The sequence below is a fragment of the Suncus etruscus genome, chromosome 1 (genome assembly GCF_024139225.1).
Source record: "Suncus etruscus isolate mSunEtr1 chromosome 1, mSunEtr1.pri.cur, whole genome shotgun sequence".
Classification (NCBI taxonomy): Eukaryota; Metazoa; Chordata; class Mammalia; order Eulipotyphla; family Soricidae; genus Suncus; species Suncus etruscus.
In genome coordinates this window covers 84,904,656-84,928,950 of record NC_064848.1, presented here as the reverse complement: position 1 = coordinate 84,928,950, position 24,295 = coordinate 84,904,656, and the positions used below count along the sequence as shown (strand labels likewise).

The following is a 24,295-nucleotide window of genomic DNA, read 5'->3' as shown; positions in this document are numbered from 1 at the left end:
CCTGGCTGTCTTCTCAGAAATAGCTCCTGGCAGGCACGGGGGACCATATGGGACACCGGGATTCGAACCAACCACCTTTGGTTCTGGATCAGCTGTTTGCAAGGCAAACGCCCCTGTGCTATCTCTCCGGGCCCTATTTCACAGAAGTTAACTCATACTAGCTAAGACATGGAGACAGACTTAATACATATCCAAGGATGAGTTTATAAAGCAAATGTGATATATTGCTTCAATTCAACAGAACTCAGCTATTAGTGAAATCATACCTTTCAGGGAAAAAAGATATAACCTGTAGTGATCATGCTAGGCAAATTAAGTCAGAAGGTGACAATTACTAGATAGTTTCTCTTTTTTTTTTGTTTTGTTTTGTTTTTTGGATCACACCCGGCAGCGCTCAGGGGCCACTCCTGGCTCTACGCTCAGAAATCGCTCCTGGCAGGCTCAGGGGACCATATGGAATGCCAGGATTCGAATCACCAGCCTTCTGCATGCAAGGCAAAGGCCTTACCTCCATGCTCTCTCTCTGATCCCTATTTTCTCTTATATGTGAAATATAAACAACAAAACAAGGTAAATAAATCAATAACAAAAATAACCACTGTGAAAAATGAGGCTACTGGAAGAGAGGGGAATGTGGGTTGAGAAGTAGGGTAGAAAGTCAAGAATATCATCTGAATCGAGGGCTGGAGAGATAGTACAGCAGTAGGGCGTTTGCCTTGCATGCGGCTGATCCAGGACAGATGGTGGTTTGAATCCCAGCATCCCTTCTAGTCCCCCAAGCCTGCCAGGAGAGATTTCTGATAGCAGAGCCAGAAGTAACCCCTGAGATCTGCCGGGTATGACCCAAAAAAACCAAACAAACAAACAAACAAACAAAGCATCAGAATTATGCCAGAACTTTGGTGGTGAGTATGGCAAGTCTTATACAATAGATGTGAAGTTGTACTTCTAAAAATTATAATATTTAAAATTAATCAAATCAATAAAAAAACTTAAAAGCACAATATTTTGTGTCGACTTTTTTTTTGGGGGGGGGGGTCACACCTGGCAGTGCTCAGGGGTTACTCCTGGCTCTATGCTCAGAAATTGCTTCTGGCAGGCTTGGAGAACCACATGGGATGCCAGGATTCAAACCACCATTCTTCAATGTCTAAGGCAAACACCCTACCACTGCGCTATCTCTCCGGCCTTGGGTTGACTTTTTAAATTTACTACTGAATCATTAAAATTATTCTCCATAATCAAATTCCATCATAAGAAAAACACTGAAAGGTTGTGCTTGAATTCTGTTATAATACATAAGTATTACATTTATGGTATTAAAAATCGTGTGCTACTCTAAATATTACCCTGCAACATTTTTTCAAGATTTATGGGAAGGGGGATTGGGCCATACCTGGTGATGCTTAGAGGTTATTCCAGGCTCAGTACTAAGAAATTACTCCTGGAAGGGCTTAGAGGGCCCTATTGAGATGCTGGGAATTAAACCTGCATCAGCCACATGCAAGCCAACCACCCTACCCTTTGTGTTAGGTTATACCTTATTTTACCTAAAACAAATATCATTCCTGGTTTCTTTCTATCTGTTTGTTTACAAATTGGTTTCACCCAAAACAAAAATTGCTTTATATGCAAACCTGAGTGCTTAGAATAGGCTCAAAATAGCCTCAGCTATCTACCCTTATGTCCTTACTGCCTTACTCAGTAACAACAGTTCTAGGAAGCATCTCTCGAGAGGTAGAAGACTGCCAGACTATACATGTTTCACCCTCAGCCTGGTTTGATTATTTCATGCACAACCCTGATTCAAACTTGGAGTGATTTTAACACCTTTGTACTATCTCTCCAGCCCTCTCATAATTTATCTATACTAATAAATGAAGGTTTAAAGGATGCATACATTTCACTGACAAATATATCACAATTTTTTCTCAGTGAAAGCCATTGTAGTTGTGTAGTTAACTATTTTTCCATTATAATCACAAAGTTGTAAAGTATAACAATACATATTTTTCATTCATGTATGAGAATACACACAAACACACACACACATTTCTCTAGGGCAAGGCCCAGGGATCAAATCCCTAAGTTGAGGGCCCGGAGAGATAGCACAGTGGCATTTGCCTTGCAAGCAGCCGATGCAGGACCAAAGGTGGTTGGTTCGAATCCTGGTGTCCCATATGGTCCCCCGTGCCTGCCAGGAGCTATTTCTGAGCAGACAGCCAAGAGTAACCCCTGAGCACTGCCGGTGTGACCCAAAAACCAAAAAAAAAAAAAAAAAAAAAAAAAATCCCTAAGTTGAATGACATGTACATTTATAACATTTATTAGACATTGCAAATTGTTCTCCAAAAAGCAATACAAATTTACATTCTCCCCAGCACGTCTCCCATTAACTCATACTTTCAATACTTGGGATAGTTAAAATGATAATTTTTGCCTTTCTGATAGTATCTCATTGATGTTTTTTTTTTTTTTTTTTTTTGGTTTTTGGGCCACACCCGGTAACGCTCAGGGGTTACTCCTGGCTATGTGCTCAGAAGTTGCTCCTGGCTTGGGGGACCATATGGGACACCGGGGGATCGAACCGCGGTCCGTCCAAGGCTAGCGCAAGCAAGGCAGGCGCACCTTACCTTTAGCGCCACCGCCCGGCCCTCATTGATGTTTTAATTTGCATTTCTCCTGACTAGCAGTTAGGTGGGGCATTTTTCATATATCTATTAACTACATGGGCTTTCTCTAATTCCGGTATCATCATTTCCTTTGTTCAGTTCCACAATGGGTTATCTGACCTTTTCGCTACTATCTGTGGTAGTTCCTTATATATTCTGTTTGTAATTAAGCACATTAAAATAATTTCAGACTGTTGCTTGTCTTTTTTGAGGGAGGAGATTTGGACCACATCTAGCAGTACTCAGTGCTTATTCCTGGTTCTGTGCTAACGGATCAGTTGAGAAAGGTTCAGGAAATTGTATATGGTACCAGGGACTGAACCACATACAAGGCAAGAGTCTTATCCACTGTATGATCTCTCTGGACTGTTGCTTTTTTTGTTCTGTGTATTCCCTCTCCCCATCTCAAAATTTTATTTTAAGGTTTTTATATTTAAAATTTCCAATCTGTGTTTGTGCTTTATTGTGTTTTATTAAAAAATTTCTCTCACACAAACCTATCTTGCAAGATTTCATTCAAATAGTTGTGAATTTTCCTGTTCAGATCTTTAATTATGCGGGGCAGCGAGGTATCTCAGGCATGCTCAGGAGGCCCAGAGCCCCCTCCAGCAACTCTCAGCCAAATGGGCAGGCAGTGCAGTGAATGTTAGCAGTGGGAATGCAAAGCTGTTCTGGTCTGGGATTACCAGAGCTACAACCAGCAGGCCTCACAGGTCTTCCAAGCAGCACCCAGTGGTATTCAAGAAAACATGTGGTGCCAGGGATTTGAACCTGGGTGGGCCACATACCATATAAATTCCTTAACTCTTATACTATCTCAGTCGCAGATTTCAGTCATTTTCCTTTGAGGGAAGGGGAAGTTTGCACCACACCTGACTCTGCTCAGAATGACTCCCGGCAGTGCTCAGAGGGAGATCCATGGTGCTAGGGATTGAACCAGGATCAGTGGCAAGCAAGGCAAGTACCTTAACTCCTGTACTCTCTTCAGTTCTCATCTTAGTTTATTTTTTTTATGAAAAGTCTTTTCATGTTTGTAATGAGGAAAGGATCTCATTTCATTTCACGAAAGTTTGTTCAATGTCTACCCATTCTCTTCCACTGATTTATGATGCTTCTGAATATATGTGAAACTTTCATATCTAGTTTCAAGGTACTTTGTTGTTTGGTTTTCTTAGGTCACATATGGAGATGCTAAGGAGTTACTCCTGGCTCTGCATTCAAGCATTACTCATCCAAGTGCTCAGAGACCGTATGAGATGCTGAATATTGAACTGGGGTTGGCCACATGCAAGGCAAGTGGCCTATCCACTGTACTTATTTCTCCAGAATCTCCCCCATGTACATGCAGTTATATTTCTGAGCTCTCATGTTCCCTTTGCTCTGTCTTTATATCAAGTAATTCTGTTCTTCTACCTCTTTATAGTAAGGTGTGTACTATACCTTGTAATTTTTAAGTTGTATGGATTCTCATTATTATCTTGGAAGACTGAAACTACTTTGAAAAGATCAAACAATACAATTTTTTTCATGTTAATAACAGGGGTATTCTCCAGTCAGTAGAACCCTCAGAGTCACATATGAAAGGCATGTGTTCTACCACCTGAGTCACAACTCTCCTCTCTCATGTTTTCTTGGAAACAAGATCTAAAAACTAGATGTAAAACCTGGAAAACAAGATCTAAAATCAAACACTTATTGATAATATTTTCATGAAGAACTTTAAAGTTCACCCCACCTTCAGTTATGCAACACTGAGGATTGTAATCCTCAGTTAAACAAGTTAGGCTCAATATGCCCCTCTTAAATGTCAATGTGCCAACTACTCAGTGATCTTGTTAAAAGGCAGACTCTGATTCCATGACTCCAGGATGGGCCTGCATTCTGCATTTCTAGTGAAAATGCTGATACTGAACTAGGAACCCGATTTTAATCAATTGACTGTATTTTAACCACAAAAATCAGCACTCATTTTACTTCTTAAAAGCATTTAGCATTATCCAATGATGATGACAATGAAAATTAAAACAGTAATAGAACTTTTGTTGAATAGTAAGTACCATGTTTTTAAGTTCTTTCTTTAGTGTTTCATCTATAATTCTGTAACAATATAGTAAATAAATCTGATCCTCAAATAATCCTGCCATGCAGGCTTTATTTTATTTATTTTTTTTTTTTTTTGGTTTCTTTTTTTTTTTTTGGGCCACACCCGGTGACGCTCAGGGGTTACTCCTGGCTATGCGCTCAGAAGTCGCTCCTGGCTTGGGGGACCATATGGGACGCCGGGGGATCGAACCGCGGTCCGTCTCCTAGGCTAGCGCAGGTAAGGCAGGCACCTTACCTCGAGCGCCACCGCCCGGCCCCATGCAGGCTTTATTATCGTAATTTTCACAAAGGAGGAAAATGAGTCTCTGAGCAACAGAATAATTCAGTTCAGGTCACAAGACCAATCAGGAGGCAGGGCTGGAAATCAATCAAAACATATCTGATTCTAAACCAGGAGGTAGGTTCTACCACCTCAATCTGCAGCACTGCCTGCCACATCGATCCTGAGATAAGAATAAGGAGAAGAAATGATGATCTGAAGTTAGCCTAAATTTTTACCTTTGTCTTTTATCTTTAAGAATTTATGTCTCAAAAAAAAAAAAAAAAAAAAAAGAATGTATGTCTCAGGTCTTCCTGTAGTTAGGTACAGGAAAGGCTGTAGCTAAAAAAAAGTTAATTTTTCTTGTTCTATTTTTAAGAAGAGGAATGTATTTCTATTTCAGATAAATGTAAGCATATATACTATATACTTTTTTTTTTTTGGTTTTTGGCTTTTGGGTCAACACCTGGCAGTGCTCAGGGGTTACTCCTGGCTCTATGCTCAGAAATCACCCCTGGCAGGCACAGGGGACCATATGGGATTCGAACCACGGTCCTTCTGCATGAAAGGCAAATGCCTTACCTCCATGCTATCTCTCCGGCCCCATATACTGTATACTTACAAAGATAAACATCTAATATATTTTATCCTTTGTATCAGAACATTATTGTAGTATATCTTGACAAACGTAATAAGCAAGCCTTCTCATCTACCCATATTTAAAAAAAAAATAGACTGAGCAACAGTACAGTAGGTAAGGCATTTGCCTTGCATGTGACCAGCCCTGGTTCAATCCCTGGCACCACACATGGTCCCCTGAGTTTGCTAGAGGTGTTGCTGAAAAATAAAAACAAAAGAACAAACCCCAAACAAAAACCCACACAACTAAATGCTGAAAATAAATCACTGAAGTTACTGAAAAATTATAAACAAAGCCATTCATATATAACAGTAAAGCACCTTTACTGGCTGGTCCGATGGCAGTGGTTTATCAGAACTTATTAACGTATCACAAAAGTTGGTATATAACCCCCCTACTGCTCAGTTTGACTGGCTTAAAAAAAAAAAAGCACCTTTACTACTTAAAAGAGAATTTTTTTGGGGGGTCACATCCAGCAGTGCTCAGGGGTTACTCCTGGCTCTACACTCAGAAATCGCTCCTGGCAGGCTCAGGGAACCATAGGAGATGCCGGGATTCAAACCACCATCCTTCTGCATGCAAGGCAAATGCCCTACCTCCATGCTATCTCTTCAGACCCATTAAAAAAGAGATTTATAATCCCTTTGAAGAAAACCTAGAACATTCTGGGGAATGCTCACAGAAGAGCCCACAATTCAGCTATATGATGAGTATAAGATTTATGCTTGGTTTCCAGTGAACAGTTCTAATGAGACAGAGACTGACACAGGCTTGGTGGGAACAAAGGGGGACATAGGTGCTCCCTAAAATTAGACACAAAGCCTAGAAGCATATGGTTCCCATTCTGCAGGCCATGCAAAAATGAAGTCCCTGAAGGAGAAGCTACAGTGGAGGAAATTAAAATGAGAAATGGCATGAGGGAAACTATACAGTGGTGGAAGCCTGGACAGAAAACTCGCTTGAGTATCTGGTTTGGATTAGAAATCATTCTCCTTTTAAAATTTATTCTAACCCAGGTTTTCTACTTCTCACAAGAGAAGCCATTGTTTGTATGTCAACACAGACCAAATAACAAGAATATATAACCCTTATAGACTCACTAAGTTTGACTTTATGATTAATGTTTCAAAAGTACTTTTTTCTTTTTTCTCTTTCCTATTTCAAAAGTATTTTTAATAAATCTCTCTAAATACATTTTACATAAAATATAATCAACACTAAAAATAAGGAACAAAAGAACACCACCACTCTAACGAGATCTGGGCTGTGGAGATGGTTCAACAGACAGTGAACATGCTCTACATATAGGGCCCTCTGAACTGATTCCCAGCATCACATGGTACCCAAGCCCTAAGTTATGAGAAGCTCCTGAGCATTGTTGGATGTGGCCCACAAATCAGAAGAAACAATAAGATATTGAACAAAAAAAATTAAGAAACAAACTCAATTAAAAACCAAAATGTGGTCTATAAAACAATTCCATGAAGAATGAAAATCCTGCAATAAATAAATGATCCTGTGACACTTGACTAGTTGGCAAAAATAATGAAGTAAGGTTCCAAGCCAATTGTAGAGTTCAATGTTTTAACTGTAGAGCTAAATGTTAAAAAATACAAAGGCTGGAAAAGCAGAAGCATCTCATATGGCCCACCCAAGTCCACCAGGAATGGTCCCTGAGCCAGGAGAAAACTCTGAGTTCCACAAGGTATGGCTCTAAAATAATACAAGAATCAGAGGGAAAACAAAACGAGTAAATACATGATTCAAGGTATAGAACAGTCTAAAAAAAACACCCAAGATTAAAAAATGACAGCTAGCTAGATGAAAAAATAGATATGAAAGAAACTTTCATAAAGATTAGGAAAAAAGGGCCTGGAGAGATAGCATAGCGGCGTTTGACTTGCAAACAGCCGATCCAGGACCAAAGGTGGTTGGTTCGAATCCCAGTGTCCCATATGGTCCCCCGTGCCTGCCAGGAGCTATTTCTGAGCAGACAGCCAGGAGTAACCCCTGAGCCAGGAGTAACCCTGGGTGTAGCCCAAAAACCAAAAAAAAAAAAAAAAAAAAAAAAGATTAGGAAAAAAACCCTATACTTCAAAAATGCTATCAGCAAAATTAAAGGTTTACAGTAGAGATATTTCTATTATATATGACAAGCTATGATTAATATTACTAATACATAAGGAAAACATGAATCTTTAAGAAAAAGATAAATATGTACAGCTTTAAGAGAAAAAACATATACTACAAACCTGATAAAGCAATAGCTGACTGTCTACAACCATAAAACTTCTAGGAAAAGAGCTTGTTAATAAAGGGTTTTCTTTCCAAAATCATGATGCTATTGGAGGAGGGGTGTATTTACAAAATATGCACATAACCCATCTCATGGCACAACACTTAAATTTATGACAAATGCCCAAATTTACATAAACATGAAAGCTTCAAAGGCAAATGATATCTAAGCCACAGGAGGTAGTCAATAATTCTCCAATAATGTATATCTTCTTTACTCACTACTGTTTGCTAAGATTTAAGTTAAAAACTAAGACAGGGCTGACATGAAAATTAATACCTTTACCCATACCTTGATTAACATCAGTTTGAGATGCATGCCTTGTATGCAACAGACCTAGGTTAGAGTAGAAACAAAAAAAAGGAAGAGAGGAAAGTGAAGAGAAAGAAAGGAAACAAGGGAAAGAAGGAAGGGAAGTAAGGGAAGAAATAGGGAAAGAAGGGAGGAAACAAAGGAGGCACAGAAGGAAGGACTAACTAAAAATAGCGATAATTTTTTTTCACCAGGAGAATTAAATCTTAAATGACATTAGGGAAACAAAACAAAATGGAATAACATCTTTTTAGTTCTGGCTTAGTCAGTTTGTCAAACTTGCATTTAAAAATATTATTCAAAGATGAACAATGTTTCTAAAATGATCTGCTAGAACCTCAAGCTTGTACAATATCTATTTTTGAAGTACCTGATTTCTTTTTTAAGCTAGATCTCTGAACTTTTTCTTCATTGCTTAGAACCAGGCATATTAACTGTGAAGGGTTCATTTTGTACATACTTGTTCTGATTCACTTTAATGGGCTAGATTATTAATTTATTTTAAAAACTTGTTTATAATCAAGGCTACTATAAATAAATATGCAAAGTTAAATAAAAGGAAGTTACAGAGCACAGAATCTACCTTGGGCTTTATAAAACAAAGGTAAATTATAAGTTAACTTATAAATTAACATTGTGCACCCCTCATCAAAAATGTCAATCAGACTTTAACTTGTCTCATTTGTGTTTTTAGTTTCATCGCTTCTATAAAGCTAACAGCTTAGCTGTAAGCTACTAGTGAGACTGAAAACATGAATGAGATAAATAAAATCCTTAGGAAATTCCTACTACCAGTTCATTCATTTTTTTATTGAAGGTTCAACAGCAAGCCAAACCCTCTTTTGAGAGTAAAGCCAAAATACAGTTTGTTTCTCAATATGTTCTATGCTGTCCTTTTATCTCTGTTTGCTTTTTATATCTAATATAATAAGTTCAATTTTATTAATAAAAATACCAAAAAGATGTATAATATATTCCGACAACTAGATTAAAGAAAATTTTTACTATGTTGAATGCATTCTCTTTCTTTATTTCCCAGCACTGTTAGTTACTAGAGAATGCAAATCAAAAAACAAAATGAAATGCTACTTCATATGCCCATTAGAATTAGCTATAGTTTTTTGTGTGAAAATATCACCTACTGGTGAACATGTGGAAAAATCATATTTCAAGCTTTTTATTTTCATTACTGGTGACATTGTAAATAACGGAAATGGTCTTGGAAATGCTTCGCAACTCCTTAAATAGTTAAAGGTAAAATGTTCACCCTACATAAAGCAATTAATAGATTCAATAACCTCTACCAAAATTTCAATGACATCCTTCAAGGAAACGGAATAAACATCACTGAATTCTGTATGGAACACAAAAGAACTCAAACAGCCAAAGCAATCCTGAGAAAAATAAAAATGGCAGTATCATGGTCCCCAACTTCAAAATGCACTACAAAGTAATAATCAAAATTGGAAATATTGGAATAAAAAGATAAATGAACCAATGGAATAGAACCAAGAGCATAGAAATAAACTACACTTATAGACAGTTAACATACAACAAAGCTGCCAAGAACTTAAATGGAGAAAGCAAAGTTTCTTAAATAGGGTTGGGAAAATGAATAGTCACATGCAAAAGAAAAAATAAGCTAGAGCTTTAGCTCACACCATATAAAATTAATTAAAAAATGAAATGCCAATACATGCTTACAACAGTGAGTATCCTCAGAAAAAGTAGGATAAATATACAATGACGGTCACAAGAGGCCATATTAAAAAATGGATACATTAAAGTAAGAGGTCACATTTATATGATGCAGAAAAGGTAACTTTATTTTTTTGTTTGATTTGGGGGGAAGCCACACCCAGTGACGCTCAGGGGTTACTCCTGGCTATGTGCTCAGAAATCGCTCCTGGCTTGGGGGACCATATGGGATGCCAGGGGATTGAACCACAGTCGAACCACAGTCCATCCTAGGTCAGCCTAGTGCATGGCAAGCGCCCTACCAATGCGCCAATGCTTTGGCACCAGAAAAGGTAACTTTAAAGAGACAGAGGATAGATTAATGGTTTCAAGGAATGGATAAAGAACAGTAACCTGCTAATGGTACAGGATGATAAAATGCTTTTGAAATTAGATGATGGTAATGAGTATAGAATTCTTTGAATATTAGCCCCCCAGAATTGTTGAATTGTACAAAGAATGAATTTTATGGTATAGAAGTATATCTCAGGAAAGGTTTTTTTTTTTTTTTTTTTGGGCCACACCCAGTGATGCTCAGGGGTTACTCCTGGCTATGCACTCAGAAATCACTCCTGGCTTGGGGGACCATATGGGGATCGAACTGAGGTCTGACTTAGCACGTGCAAGGCAAACACCCTATTGCTTGTGCCACCACTCCGGCCCCAGTTCTTTGTTTTTGTTTGGGAGATTGTGTATGTGTTTATTTGGGGATTTGGGGTGACATCCAGTAATACTCAAGGCTTACTTCTGGCTCTGCATTCAAAATTCACTCCTGGCAGTGCTGGGAAGACTACATAGGGTGCCAGGGGTTGAATTCAGGTCAGCCATATGCAAAGAAGCACCTTACCCATTGTATAATCTCTCCAGCCTTGAAAGGGGTTATTTTTAATAAAAAAATAAGTATAATAAAAACAATAACTTTGGATCATCATATAAATATTTTAGTTGCAGAAATATCATGATCCCCATAGGAAAATCATAAATTAAAGGTTATTTTTGAAAATGTGAACAGTAAAATGCAGAGACCTGTTTGCTATGCAATTAATTCTAGAAAGTAACAGTAGAGGCCCAGTTTCTTTAGGCTTCCCAAAATACATGACTTTTTTGAGGGACTTAAAGGAAATAAAAATCAAAATAGATATTTATGAATTTCTGCTTTCTACAGTTTGTATTGTATAGCTTTTGATCCATGTCTATGCTACTATATCTGGCTTTTTAAATTTGAGTGAGGAACCCAAATGCATGATACCCCAAGTCACTTATGCAATATATATTCAGACTAAATAATGAAAGTCAAATTATAGAACATCAGAATATTAGAATTCCTAATAGGGGCCTCACATAAATTTATCCTTTTCTTAATTCATTCTTCTTACACAGATGTTAGCTGATGCTTCTAAAGATTTGAAAGAAAAGTCAAGTATCCTTCTTTTAGAAATTTTGTCCCTTTTAAAAAACTCATTTCAAACTACCACACCAACTAAAACTAATAGAAATACCAAACAGGTAAATAATAATGAAAAACCATTAGGCTTCTTTGTACTGTATTCCTACCCCCACATCAACTTGATTTCAAACAAAGTACACCTTGATAGGGCAAGAGGAGCATTAAAAATAAAATTAACTTTTCAAAATAACTTCACTATATAAAAATTTGGCTGAAGAGGAGATACAGACTTTACATCCCATCGTGCAATGTGAACAGTACAACCTCTAGCTATTCTTGAAGCCCTGAGGAGGTACACTGGCTGGCTGGCTGGCCTGACTTGCATCAATTTCCTCTATCAGATTACCTGGTGGTAATAATTTTCATTATTTCTACCTGTTTGAACATGATAAACGACAGCCTAAACTCTAGCAAACTTAGCCAAGGGTTTTGGAGATGCTAACGGCGCAGCGCTGGTGGACGGATGTGGATGAGGGACGCGCTGTCACCTCAGGGGTCGTACCTGGTATGCACTGTGCTGTGGCCTCAGTTGTGATGGTTGGAGCGACTGAGGGCTGCTGTTGGCTGGAGCTCACTTCTGGCTCTGTGTTCACAGAGGGGGAAAGGGCAACTTCGCAGGAGGAGACCTGACTAGGAAGATGGGGCAGGAACTCTTCAGAAGCGACTTGCTCGTCCTGTCCAGGCAGCTGCAGGGCAGACAGAGGGATGCTTATCTGCTTGTTAGGATGGGATGTGCTCACTGGCACCTGCATGGATGCCTGTTGGCTGGTGCCATGGCCAGCTGAAGCTCCTCTATTTGGGGAAGCCAGAGAAACCCTGGCAGTCTTTTGGACGATTGGTCTGGACATCACAGAGGGGGATGCAGACATGCAATGTGGGTCAAGCTCTGTGCTGATGGCCGAGGCGACGTGGGGAATCAATTTAGCAGACCCCACACAGGAGGGACCAGCATGAGACTGGGGCTTGGGTTTGGCCATTTGTGTCAATGACAGGGCAGGTCCGTCAACTCCTCCCGTCAGCTCTGCATTGGCCACGATGTAATAATCTTCAGGAATCTCCTGTTTTATTTTCTTAATGATGACATCATTGCCACAGTCGTCAACCAGCTGAGTCTGGGAGCTGGAATGAAGAGTTGATGGAATTATTCCGGGTCTTTTGCGAGAAATGCTTTGAGGCCTCTGGGTTTGGGGTTCAAAATCACTATCTTCATCTGTAACGGAAGACTCACAAACCATGTCGAACAGGGTGTTTTCATCTTCATACTCTTCAACAGCTTCGTCCAGTTCAGAGGGCTCACTGCAATAAGAGAAGTCGCAGGAGTCTCTGGTCCGATTGCAGTCCAATTTTGCTTTCACTGCTCTACCAGGGTACCGGTCCACAGGGCTAGTTTGTGTCTCTGAGGGTACGCCAATGATACTTGGACTGTCGGAGTTAAAACTTCTATTATCCTGGAAGCAGACCCTTTCTTGGGAGCCAGCTCTGCAGGTAGCGGTCAGTGGCCAGTGGTAAGCATGGCCGGCGCTACAGCCCCACATCGCTGTCAGGTTCCCATGGGAACCTTCTGAGAGCAAATGTTTCAGGTTTGGGATGAGGCTGCAAATGGTTCCATGGCTGTGGGCCCAGCTGACCAATTTGGATAGATTCTCAGATGAGGTATGAAGGCAATCCTCCATGTTACAGGATCAGCAATATCTTTCCTAGGGAAATAATCAAAATAAAAAGTCATTACTATTACTCAAAGCAGCCTCATGTCTCAATGACTTCAATCTCCTTGAGCTGACCATGGGATATAAAAAAAGTAATGCACTTCAAAACCTTATCTTGTTGCTATCGCTGCAGATGGGCAGGAAGTAGAAGAGGATATAGGAAAAGGGAAATAAATTTAATGCTGTAGAGTAGGGATCTGAGAAACCATTTCTTAGTTTCCTTTACTTTCAGAATGATTATGTAAGAAAAAGGAGAAAAGTAGTTGACAATACAAGGGCCGGAGACATAGCACAATCGGTAGGGCACTTGTTTTGCACACAGTCAACCTTATAACTGATCACCCATATCCCATATGGTTCCCTGTGTACAAAGCCAGAAATAAGCACAAAGCACTGCTGGAATAACACCCCCCCACACAAATTATCAATATAAAAAAATGATGAACTGTTTTGGGGGCCTGGGGCTTCCAGAAGTGTTCAGGGCATCTCTACTCCCATTACACTCAGTCATCAGACACAAATACTTTAATGTGTGAGCCTTGCAATATGCAGCTCATACTATAAAGTTATTCCAGGACTACTCTTGGAGGTTCATTTAAGCCATAATAATGAAAATATGTGGTACTGAGCATCAAACTGTGAACATCTATTCCAGCCCTTTGAGCTATCTCCCTCCTTCCCCAACTCCCAAAGGATGATCTTTTTCCTGGTATATTTTACTTTCAACATCACAAAGAGCTCTTTTCTTTAAAAAAAAGGGGGGGGAGGGGGAATATATTTATATCTAACCCAAAGATATATCCATATCTAACCCTTTCCAACTTCAGCCTCTCCCACTAGCAATACAGTAACTTGAGGCAGAGTTCTCTAACAGGAATGCTCGCTATCAGAACACCACTGGGGAGATCTAAGAAAGAACAGGTACTGTATCTAGAAAACAGAGGAGCAAAGTTCGGAGCAAAGAATGGGGAGGTTTGGGGGGAGTCACATGAGGGTACTGGGTGAGTGGCATAGGCAGCCTGAAAATCAGATGTGAGTGCTGGAATGGGTGGTCATTTTATCAAACACACCAAGACAATTTGTGTAGAAGAATAAGGAGTTTTATTCACTGGTGGGCTCAGTCCAGAGAGAAAGTGTATGGGAATATCAGTAGGAAGTAAGTCATTTTATAGGGCATGTCTGAAAGACCCTCCATCTGATTTGTGTTATCACTGTGGAAAACACGTACACACCATGGTATCAAGTACAGCAAGGACACTGGGGCTACTGTACAGCAAGGATATCCTATGATAAAGGAGTTACAATTACACTGAGGGAAGCTGACAACAACAAAATTAGGAGGTACACAAACATCATGATATTTTATCAGTATGGTCACAGAGAGTTTCCTAAAATCAGCAATTTCTCAGCTTGGAAAGAACAGAGAAGTTCATCCTAAGTGCAGGCAGAGTGGGCATCTTTTAAAACTTTACCCACAAGCAAAATCATCTCTTTAAGAGACATGCTAAGAATCAATTATAAAAGTCAAAGATATGTATCATAAACTTCCATCAGAACATGAGGAAGGGTAGGCTAGGTGCTAGCATTGCCATCAAATTGAAGAGCAGGCTTCTTGCCTCTCTGCTATCTGAGATTCCTGAAATACTGTCATTTACCATGGTATACTTGATGTATTCTATCACTTGAAACTTCTATACATGCAAGGAAAAGAACTACCAACTAGGAGCAAATCATTCTCCAATGAGTAAAGGACAAAAAAGTATCACTGGGGTCAGAGTAATAGAACAGTGGGGTAGAGCACTTGCCTTAACCAGGGTTTGGTTTAATCTCCAGTAACCACATGGCTTTCTGAACACAGCCAGGTGTAATCCCTTAGCACAGAGCTAGGAGTCCCAGGGGTCTCAAACTCAATTTACCTGGGGGCCACAGGAGGCAAAGTCGGGGTGATCCTTGAGTGCAAAGTCAGTAGTAAGCCTTGAACATTGGGGGGTGTGACCCAAGCAACTAAAAAAAAACCAAAAAAAGATTCCTCTAGGGCAGGACCACAAAATGTTGTATGGGGGGCCGTTTGCGGTCTGTGGGCCGCGAGTTTGAGACCCCCCTGGAAGCCCTGAGTGCTGCCAGGAGTGATCCCCCAGCAGACAGCTAAGAGTAAGTCCTGAGCACAGCCAAGTGTGGCCCCCAAACCAACTAAACAAAAAGATACACTAGTGGGTGGTTCTCTATTAAAAATTCACTAGAGTAATGGGGCCTTGAATCGGGAAGAGTGAGGGCAGGATAATACACAAGAAGTTAAACAGGATGGTAAAGTCTGCAAAACTCCAGAAAATCCCATTTGGAAGGATTGTATAAAACTCCTTCCAGGGGCCAGAGCAGTTGCACATTGGGTAGGGCTTTTGCCTTGTACACGGCCATTCCAGGTTTGATCCCATACGGTCCCCCTAGCCTTCCAGGAGAGATTTCTGAGTGCAGAACCAGGAATAAGCCCTCAGCATACACCACACCATTGGGTGTGGCTCAAAAACAAAAAAACAAAAACTTCCAAAAGCTATTAAGGGTTTGCTCTTCAAGCCTGTGTTCTCTCTTAAACACATACATCTCCCTTTCTCTTCCATATCTTTCTCAACAAAGTTTAAAAAAAAAGCTAACTTGCTTCACCATTTCACCTCCTCCTTTCTTTTCTATGAGGAAAGGTGACAGACTCATAATGCCTGTGTGGAGGTCAGGGCTCAACAGAACTAGGCCAGGCACTTTCCCAAGTGCTGCTGGCTGAGGTGGGTCAAACAAAGAACTGGAAATGCTCTTCTTGAGTCTTCCTCCCACGCTGCCCACTTTACCAAGTCATTGGCAACACTTCCATCACCTCTGGAGATTGCCCGCTTTTATAGTACTGCTATCACAGCATCCCTGACAGATAGCCTTGGCTGAAGATAGAGATGATGACATAATCTTCACTCATCAGTGAAGGCCTCCTGAATGATACAGACCTTAAAATCTGCCTTTGGTGATGAATAAATGGATGAAGAATGAATAAATGAATACATAAATACCAGCAGGACCAGCAACACTAATACAACGAATGCATTAAAACCCTCAAATAAGAAGTATGAAATTTCCTATCACTTTTATTATATTATTCAAGGGAGTAGATAGAGTATTTATTTTCTCCTCAGTGGTGTCACCAAAACACAGATGGCTCTGAGGATATGGTATAGCAGTAAGTGAGCAACCATATTTATATTTAAGCAATCAGATTTTATGAAGCAGCAGGGTAAATGAAAAAAAAAATAGTAGTTAGTGTGGGAGCCAGAAACTTTAAGTTCTAGCCATAAAACTGGTAAGATAGCTCAAAGGTCTAGAGCACAGACTCTGCATGTTGGAGTATCAGGTTTGACCTCTGGTATGCAATGCTGCAATGGTACCCAAACACCAAGCTGGGTGTAGTTGCTAAGCACCAATGGGTGTGCCTCCTCCAAAGAATAATAACATAAAATAATAAGCAGGAGGGTGCTTATGCACTACAAACACTGAAAGTAAACAGATGTGTCAGAGCAATGTCCAAGAAATGTAACCTCTAGCAAGTTCATGTATGAACACCACTATGAACCCCAGCAAGCCCCATTACCATAACTTTATAGCAACCTCAACTAAGAGTGCAAGCAATGAAAAAAGTGCAAACATTGGTGAGCCCTACAGTCAAAATCATGTGAGCACCACGGTGAGGTTTGCCAGTAATCTTGTCGCCACCCACACAAGAAAGGGCAGGGAAACCAGGGAAGGGAGGGGGGGGGAACTTTATATGTATTTGGGCATGGCATACCCAGTGGTGCTCAGAACTTATTCCTAGCTCTACACTCCTGGCAGAGCTTGGGGTGGAGGGAGGGGCACATATGGTACCAGGGATGTAACCTGGGCTAGTCATGTACACAGCAAGTGCCCTACCTGCTCTCCTAGGTCTCAGGTCCTAGGATCATACCTTTTGAAAAGAGTTCTAGCTCTGGCTGCTTTGTTTTCTGAACTGCTCTTTGCCTACTCAATGGCAGTCTCATTCCTTAATAGATGGATGCATCTGAAGAGACAAAGGGCAGCAAACTACTCACTTATAACATATTTTTCATATTCTACTGGATTGTCTTATGACAAAGTTCTGGTTTTCAATATATAAATGGTAGTCACTGGAGAGCCTTCTGGGAAAGCTCTCAGCTATACAGACATCTTCTTTTTGCCCTTTCTATGCCTTTGGAGCTTTGTCCTTCCAAAGATCTGGTGTTTGAAGTACCAGTAGCCATCTTAGGATCATAAAATAATAAGTTAAGGGTGGAAAAGAAGAGGCAGAAAGAGTTTGGATTCCTGGTGACAACATGAGGCCAATGCATCTGCTCTGAGTTACATCCTTGTTACATCAGGAAGATATAAGCCCTGATCCAGTTAGAGTCACTAGAATATTTGATTATATGTAGCTGAACTCAATCACTGAGGCACAAAAATATTTAAAAAATATAACTGTAGGGGTCAGAGCGGTGACACAATGGTAGGGCATTTGCATGCACTAATCTAGGACAGACCACGGTTCAATTCCCCCAGCGTCCCATATGATCCCCCAAGCCAAGAATGATTTCTGAGCGCACAGCCAGGAGTAACCGCTGAGCACCACTGGGTGTGGCCCAAAAACAAAAACAAAAACAAAAAAGTCGACAAAAAATATAACTGTAGTACAATTATTTTACATATTAAATTTCACAAATAAATTCTTGGCAAGACTACGTCAAAACATTTCTAATTTTTCAATGTGATCATTATAAAACAATGGCTAATGTAAATGTATTATAAAGCATCTAAACTTGTGGTCTTCAAACTTTTTAGACAGGTGGCCAGTTCACTGTCCCTCAGACTGTTAGTGGGCTGGACTATAGTAAAAACAAAAACTATAAAGAAATTCCTATGCACACTGCATATATCTTATTTTGAAGTGAAGAAACAAAATGGGAACAAATACAATATGTGGCCCGCAGGTCATAGATTGAGAACCACTGATCTAAACAACCACCTTATATTCAAATACTGCCAAGTAATTTCAACATCCTGTTGTTGCTGGGTTTGTTTGATTTTGGTTTGGGGCCATACCTAATGGTACTCAGATATCACTCTTGGTGGGTCTGGGGAGACCATACGGTAGTGCTGGGGATCAAATCCATGTGCAAGACAAGTACCCTATGCACTGTACTATCTCTCTGGTAATTAACACCATTGCCTTTGTAATTCCTTATTCACTTTAATGTCCATCATTATCTAAAGTGACAAGACTCAACTTTCAAATTTGTTGGACAACTTTGTGGCTGTAATACTGTCTTCTTCTTGAGATATAAAAGTCAGATGCCAAAGACAGAACTTCTCTTTTTCATGAAAGCCTTTCAAAGGAAAGAAACCATGAGATAGCAGCATAAAAATTATATAGGGCTAGAGAGATAGTTCAGCTGGTTGAACACATGCTTGTGCAAGGAGGCCCAGGTTTGAGCCTCAACACCACATGGTCCCCTTCAAGCACTGCCGGGAGCAAACCCTGAGCACAGAGCTGGGAATTGGCCCTAAAAAGGAAGCGAAAGAAATCACATATGTTCAAAGAGAAAATAATATACATTATGGCATAATATTTGAATAAAAATATAAGCATGTAAACATAGTCACCATGTTTGAACGAGGCTAGCTCCATAGACTTTTCTCAAACAAGATGTAAAGAAGCTATGAAAGATTATGGCTACACTGACCCAAGTAGCAGAAAGCTGGCCATCTCATGAGGAGAGGATGGGCCAAGTCCCCACCCTACTGAAGCCAAGCCTGCTGCTTCCATACCAACAATCACTGTTTCCCAGATAGCCTGTCTCATCACTGATCCCACAATTCCCTTTGGAGACATAGATCTGATCAAACTTCAAACTTCAGTTATACCAGTTTTGTAGCTAATATCACCAGGGCTTTTGGGCACGAGTGCAAGCACCCTCTTCCCATATCTTTCTCCTTCTTCCAGGAAGCTGGGCAGCTGTACTCAAGCCCACAAACAGTCACTATGTTCGAATGAGGCCAGCTCCATAAACTCACTCTTTTCTTGAATGAGATGTAAACCAAGCAGTGACTGACCCACACAGAAGAAACTTGGCCATCTTGAGAAAAAGGGGTGGGCCAAGCCCCTGTCCTGCCTAAGCCATGCTTTCTGCCTCCATCATCCAGAATCAATATTTCCTCTATGGCCCTGCTTCATCTGTGACCCTCTACAATTCCCTTTGGGGACACCGATATGACCACACTTTAGGTATGCCAGTTTGGGGGCTGATATTAGCAGGGCTTTTTGGAGCAAGTATGGGCTCCCTCCCCCTTCTTCCAGGAGCTGAATATATGCTCCTAAAAATTCTTACTATCAGTAATAGTGCTTTGAATTTCTGAACAACTTCATTGCTTGATACTGTCATCTCTAAAGGAACACCCCAAATTTGGGCCCAGAGAGATAGCACAGCGGCGTTTGCCTTGCAAGCAGCCAATCCAGGACCAAAGGTGGTTGGTTCGAATCCCGGTGTCCCATATGGTCCCCCGTGCCTGCCAGGAGCTATTTCTGAGCAGACAGCCAGGAGTAACCCCTGAGCAACGCCGGGTGTGGCCCAAAAAACCAAAAAAAAAAAAAAGAAACACCCCAATTTAATATATTGATGGTTAACAAGAGCTCACTAAACCTTGTGCCATTGTATTAATGATTTCATTGGAGATACAATAATTTTTTTTAAAACTTTTTTTTGTTTTTGGGCCACACCCAGCGGTGCTCAGGGGTTACTCCTGGCCGTCTGCTCAGAAACAGCTCCTGGCGGGATTTGAACCAACCACCTTTGGTCCTGAATCGGCTGCTTGCAAGGCAAATGCCGCTGTGCTATCTCTCCGGGCGCGAGACACAATAATTTTTAGAGATGTGTTTGCTACTGTACTTTTTCTTTTTTCTTTTTTCCAAATAACTTTGACTTCACTTATCTGGAAACTCATAATAAACTGTCAACTATGTGATGCATTTTCTTTAAATAAAAAATTATTTAAAAAAGAAAATATAAACATGGAAAATGCGACAGAATAAAAAATTTTGCCTAAGCATGAGAATTCAAAAGAAATGACTGTCCAGGTGAAACAATACTTTTACTGATGGTCCACAGTGCCAGAAAAAGACATTATAGGCAAACTAAATACAAGATGATATGGATACAATTTTTTATTTTTTTTTTTATTTTTTTTTTTATTTTTTTATTTTTTTTTTTTTTTGGTTTTTGGGTCACACCCGGCGGTGCTCAGGGGTTACTCCTGGCTTTCTGCTCAGAAATAGCTCCTGGCAGGCACGGGGGACCATATGGGACACCGGGATTCGAACCAACCACCTTTGGTCCTGGATCGGCTGTTTGCAAGGCAAACGCCGCTGTGCTATCTCTCCGGGCCCACAATTTTTTATTTAATTAAAAGTCTTTCTATTAAATTCTGTAACAATAACCAACCTTGAAGAATCAATAGGCAGTAATCATGGATCACTTTTGTTACATTTTAAAAACCACTGTCAATCTCATGAAGAGCTTTTAACGGTCAAAGGGACAGCTCTGGGAGAGGCCTGGGTTCAATATCCAGCACAATAAGGTCCTCCAAGCATCATTAGAGCTATTTTAGTGTGGCACCCAAAGGTTCTTAAAATGTTCTTGAATGCCATAAAGTAGAAATATTTTTCTCATAATATTACTGTATTTCAGCCAAGCAACTGAACTGGTAATTACGAGGGCAGAGTCAGTTGATATTTTAAGGTAATTAAGTGGATATAGTCTAAGTTGATAAGGAACAGAGAGCAATATACTGCAATATATTATAACACAAAATAGAACCAAAGATAAAACAACCAAAGTATTTTCCAACTGCTGAAAGTTGCTTCTAGAATCTATTGGCTTCCTTTGCTGTCTGAAGATAAGCTCTATGCTGAAAATGCTTTTTTTACATTTTCAATAATTGAAAAAAACTTCATATAGAACTTTACAGAGCTATCAAGTGAAACTTCATTAAAGACTGAAAGTTAAGAGTACAGTTTAGGTTAGATAAGGCTGGATTATTTTAAATTAGCACAGTAATAAATTATCACTGTGCTACATATTAACTGAGACAATCTATAAATTAGTACTTATATTACTAAAATCTAAAGCACAGATATAAAATTTAGAATGAGACTTTCAGCTATTAAACCCAACATTAAACATTAGGTTTCAGTTGAACAGTACTGTAATATGAATTATAATTACAGCTAATACTCAGTGACCAACTATTAATTATTTGCTAGGTAAATATAATTCCAAGTACTTATTTTACTTGAGGCAAACAATTATCCTCATTTTATAGATGAGTAAAAGAAGTCACTTGGACAAACTAATGATGGAATCAAATTTTGGTTCTTAGGAGTTTCAGGTTTACACTAATGCTCATATTTTTAATTAAGACTACACTATCTAGGGCCGGAGAGATAGCACAGCGGTAGAGCGTTTGCTTTGCAAATTTGTATGCTTTTCGAACAGATGGTGGTTCAAATCCTGGTATCCCATATGGTCCCCATGCCTGCCAGCAGTGACTTCTGAGCACAGAGCCAGGAGTGACCCCTGAGTGCTGCCAGGTATAACCCCAAAACCAAAAATATAAGACTAGATTATCTAGTGTTATAATAGTAGAAAGTTATTGTTAAGGCTGGTACTTTGTAATGTTGTAATCTTATTTGCTTTATAATTTTATATTAAAGCTATATTTCCATTATATATGTTTACTGTTACATCAGAATGATAAGCATAAACTTATGTGTATATATGTACACATATATGTATGTGGGTAGAATCACTGTCTTTGAAAATAAATTTTTTGGGAAGGGAAGCCAGGAAGGGCATACCTGGCAGTGCTCATAGGCTATCCAATTTAGTACTCACTGAATATTGCAATACTCGGGATTGTATGGGGGACTACCACATGCAAAGCAGACTGTCCAGTCATGTAACCTGTTGTCTTAGTCTCATGAAAATACTTTTCTTTCAAAGGTCTGTGAAAACCTTCTAGAACAGAAATGAAAGTATAAAAGGATTGTGCTGCTTTTCTAAAACCTGAAAAAAAGTTACTTAATTTAAATATTTTTAAAGTGAGTTATCAGGCAAATGCATGAATATCTAGATGATATTTTTTCACCTGATTTCCATTACACCAATCTGTCTATAATTATTATAGTTTCTCTCCTGTCTATAATAATTATAGTTTCTTCAAGGTTCTGAGCCTTGCAAACGATTTATTTTTGCTGTTGATTGAATACTATTAAATCCCAATTGCTAGTGGATGACACAGTTGGTGCAAGAAGAAATGGAAATTTTGAGTAGCCGTATTTCTATAAAAGACATTTAACAAAAAGAAAAGCTACTTAAACGCAGGGCTTCTGCATGAAATGCAAAATTCCCATTCTTAGCCATTTCCCCAGTTTCAAAACATTAGCAAAATGAATCCAATATATAAAATGGCCAGTACAGCCCAATAATGCAAGATTGTGTGAACATTCAGAAACCAGTAAATATAATTTAACATATCAACAATTCTTGGGAGGGGGAGTAATGAGGATGAGGCAGAATACAGTGAATAGGAGAATTGTCTTTGCATGAGGTCAACCTAGCATCACTGCTGAGAACTGCATATGGTCCCTGAGCACAGTCAAGAGTAAACCCTGGGTTGCTGGGTGTGGCCCAACACACCTCCCACCAAAATTAAATTTAAAACTATTCTACTGGGCTGGAGAGATAGCATGGAGGTAAGGCGTTTGCCTTTCATGCAGAAGATCATCAGTTTGAATCCCGGCATCCCATATGGTCCCCTGTGCCTGCCAGGAGCAATTTCTGAGCATGGAGCCAGGAGTTTCCCCTGAGCACTGCCAGGTGTGACCCAAAACCACACACACACACACACACACACACACACACACACACACACACACACACACACAAAACCCTAAAACTATTCTACCTAAAGAGAACATAATCATTTCAATAGCTATAACATATTTTCAAAAGTCATTATCTAGTTATCATTAAAAAATAACCCGACCTCTTAGCAAACTATATTTGAAACTTCCTCAAGCCATCATGAAAAAAATCTAATAATTTTGCATTTCTATATAATTTTAGAATTGACTTTTTAATTTATTCTAAAAATGCCTGTGATCAGATAAATTTGGAGGGGCTGAATGATAATACAGTGGGTAGGGTGATTGCTTTGCAGACGATGACCTGGGTTCATTATCCAGGACTAACTAATTGAGCACAGAGTAACACCTGGCATTGCCAGGCGTAGTCCTAAAACAAACAAAACCCAAAAGGTTGGAAGAATTTCTCTACCTTATTTCATGATGTTGAATCATTTTAATCCAGACCATAAGATACTGACAAAAGAATAGACACATCAATAGAACAGAATGTAGAATGTGGGCTGGAGAGATAGCACAAGTGGTACGATGTTTGCCTTGCCAGCAGCTGATCCAGGATGAACAGTGGTTTGAATCCCAGCATCCCATATGGTCCTCCGTGCCCGCCAGGAGAAATTTCTGAGCATAAAGCCAGGAGTACCCCCTGAGCACCACTGCGTGTGACCCAAAAACCGAGAGAGAGAGAGAGAGAGAGAGAGAGAGAGAGAGAGAGAGAGAGAGAGAGAGAGAGAGAGAGAGAGAATGTGTCCAGAAACACACGCATGCACGCACGCGCACGTGCACACACACTTTTGGTCAACTTTGATCAATTCCTACCTCCATGCCAAGCTTTGAGTCCATGGTCTCACACATTCAAGGCAAAAGCTCTACCGCTAAGTCTGAATTATCCACCCCTTACCCCTAATGAGCCTAAATTTTCATTTTTAAAAAGAGGGAGGGACCGGAGTGACAGTACAGCAGTAAGGCATTTCCTTGCACACAGAGGACCCAAAAAAAGCTAGATTCAATCCCCAGTATTCCATATGGTCCCCTAGGCCTGCCATGAGCAATTTCTGAGCACATAGCCAGGAGTAACCCCTCAGTACTGTGGGTATAGCCCAAAAACCTAATAATAATAATA

The 24,295-nt window shown here is 39.8% G+C and overlaps 1 protein-coding gene across 1 annotated transcript in view; it reads right to left on the bottom strand.

Annotated features, from left to right (window-relative positions):
- Positions 1–24,295, bottom strand: part of KIAA1958 (KIAA1958 ortholog) — a 160,084-nt gene that overhangs the window by 43,987 nt on the left and 91,802 nt on the right. The window contains exon 2 of the mRNA XM_049785221.1: positions 11,969–13,163. Within this exon, the coding sequence (XP_049641178.1) occupies positions 11,969–13,139 (1,171 nt within the window). The 5' untranslated portion in view covers positions 13,140–13,163. The remainder of the gene's footprint in view (positions 1–11,968; positions 13,164–24,295) is intronic.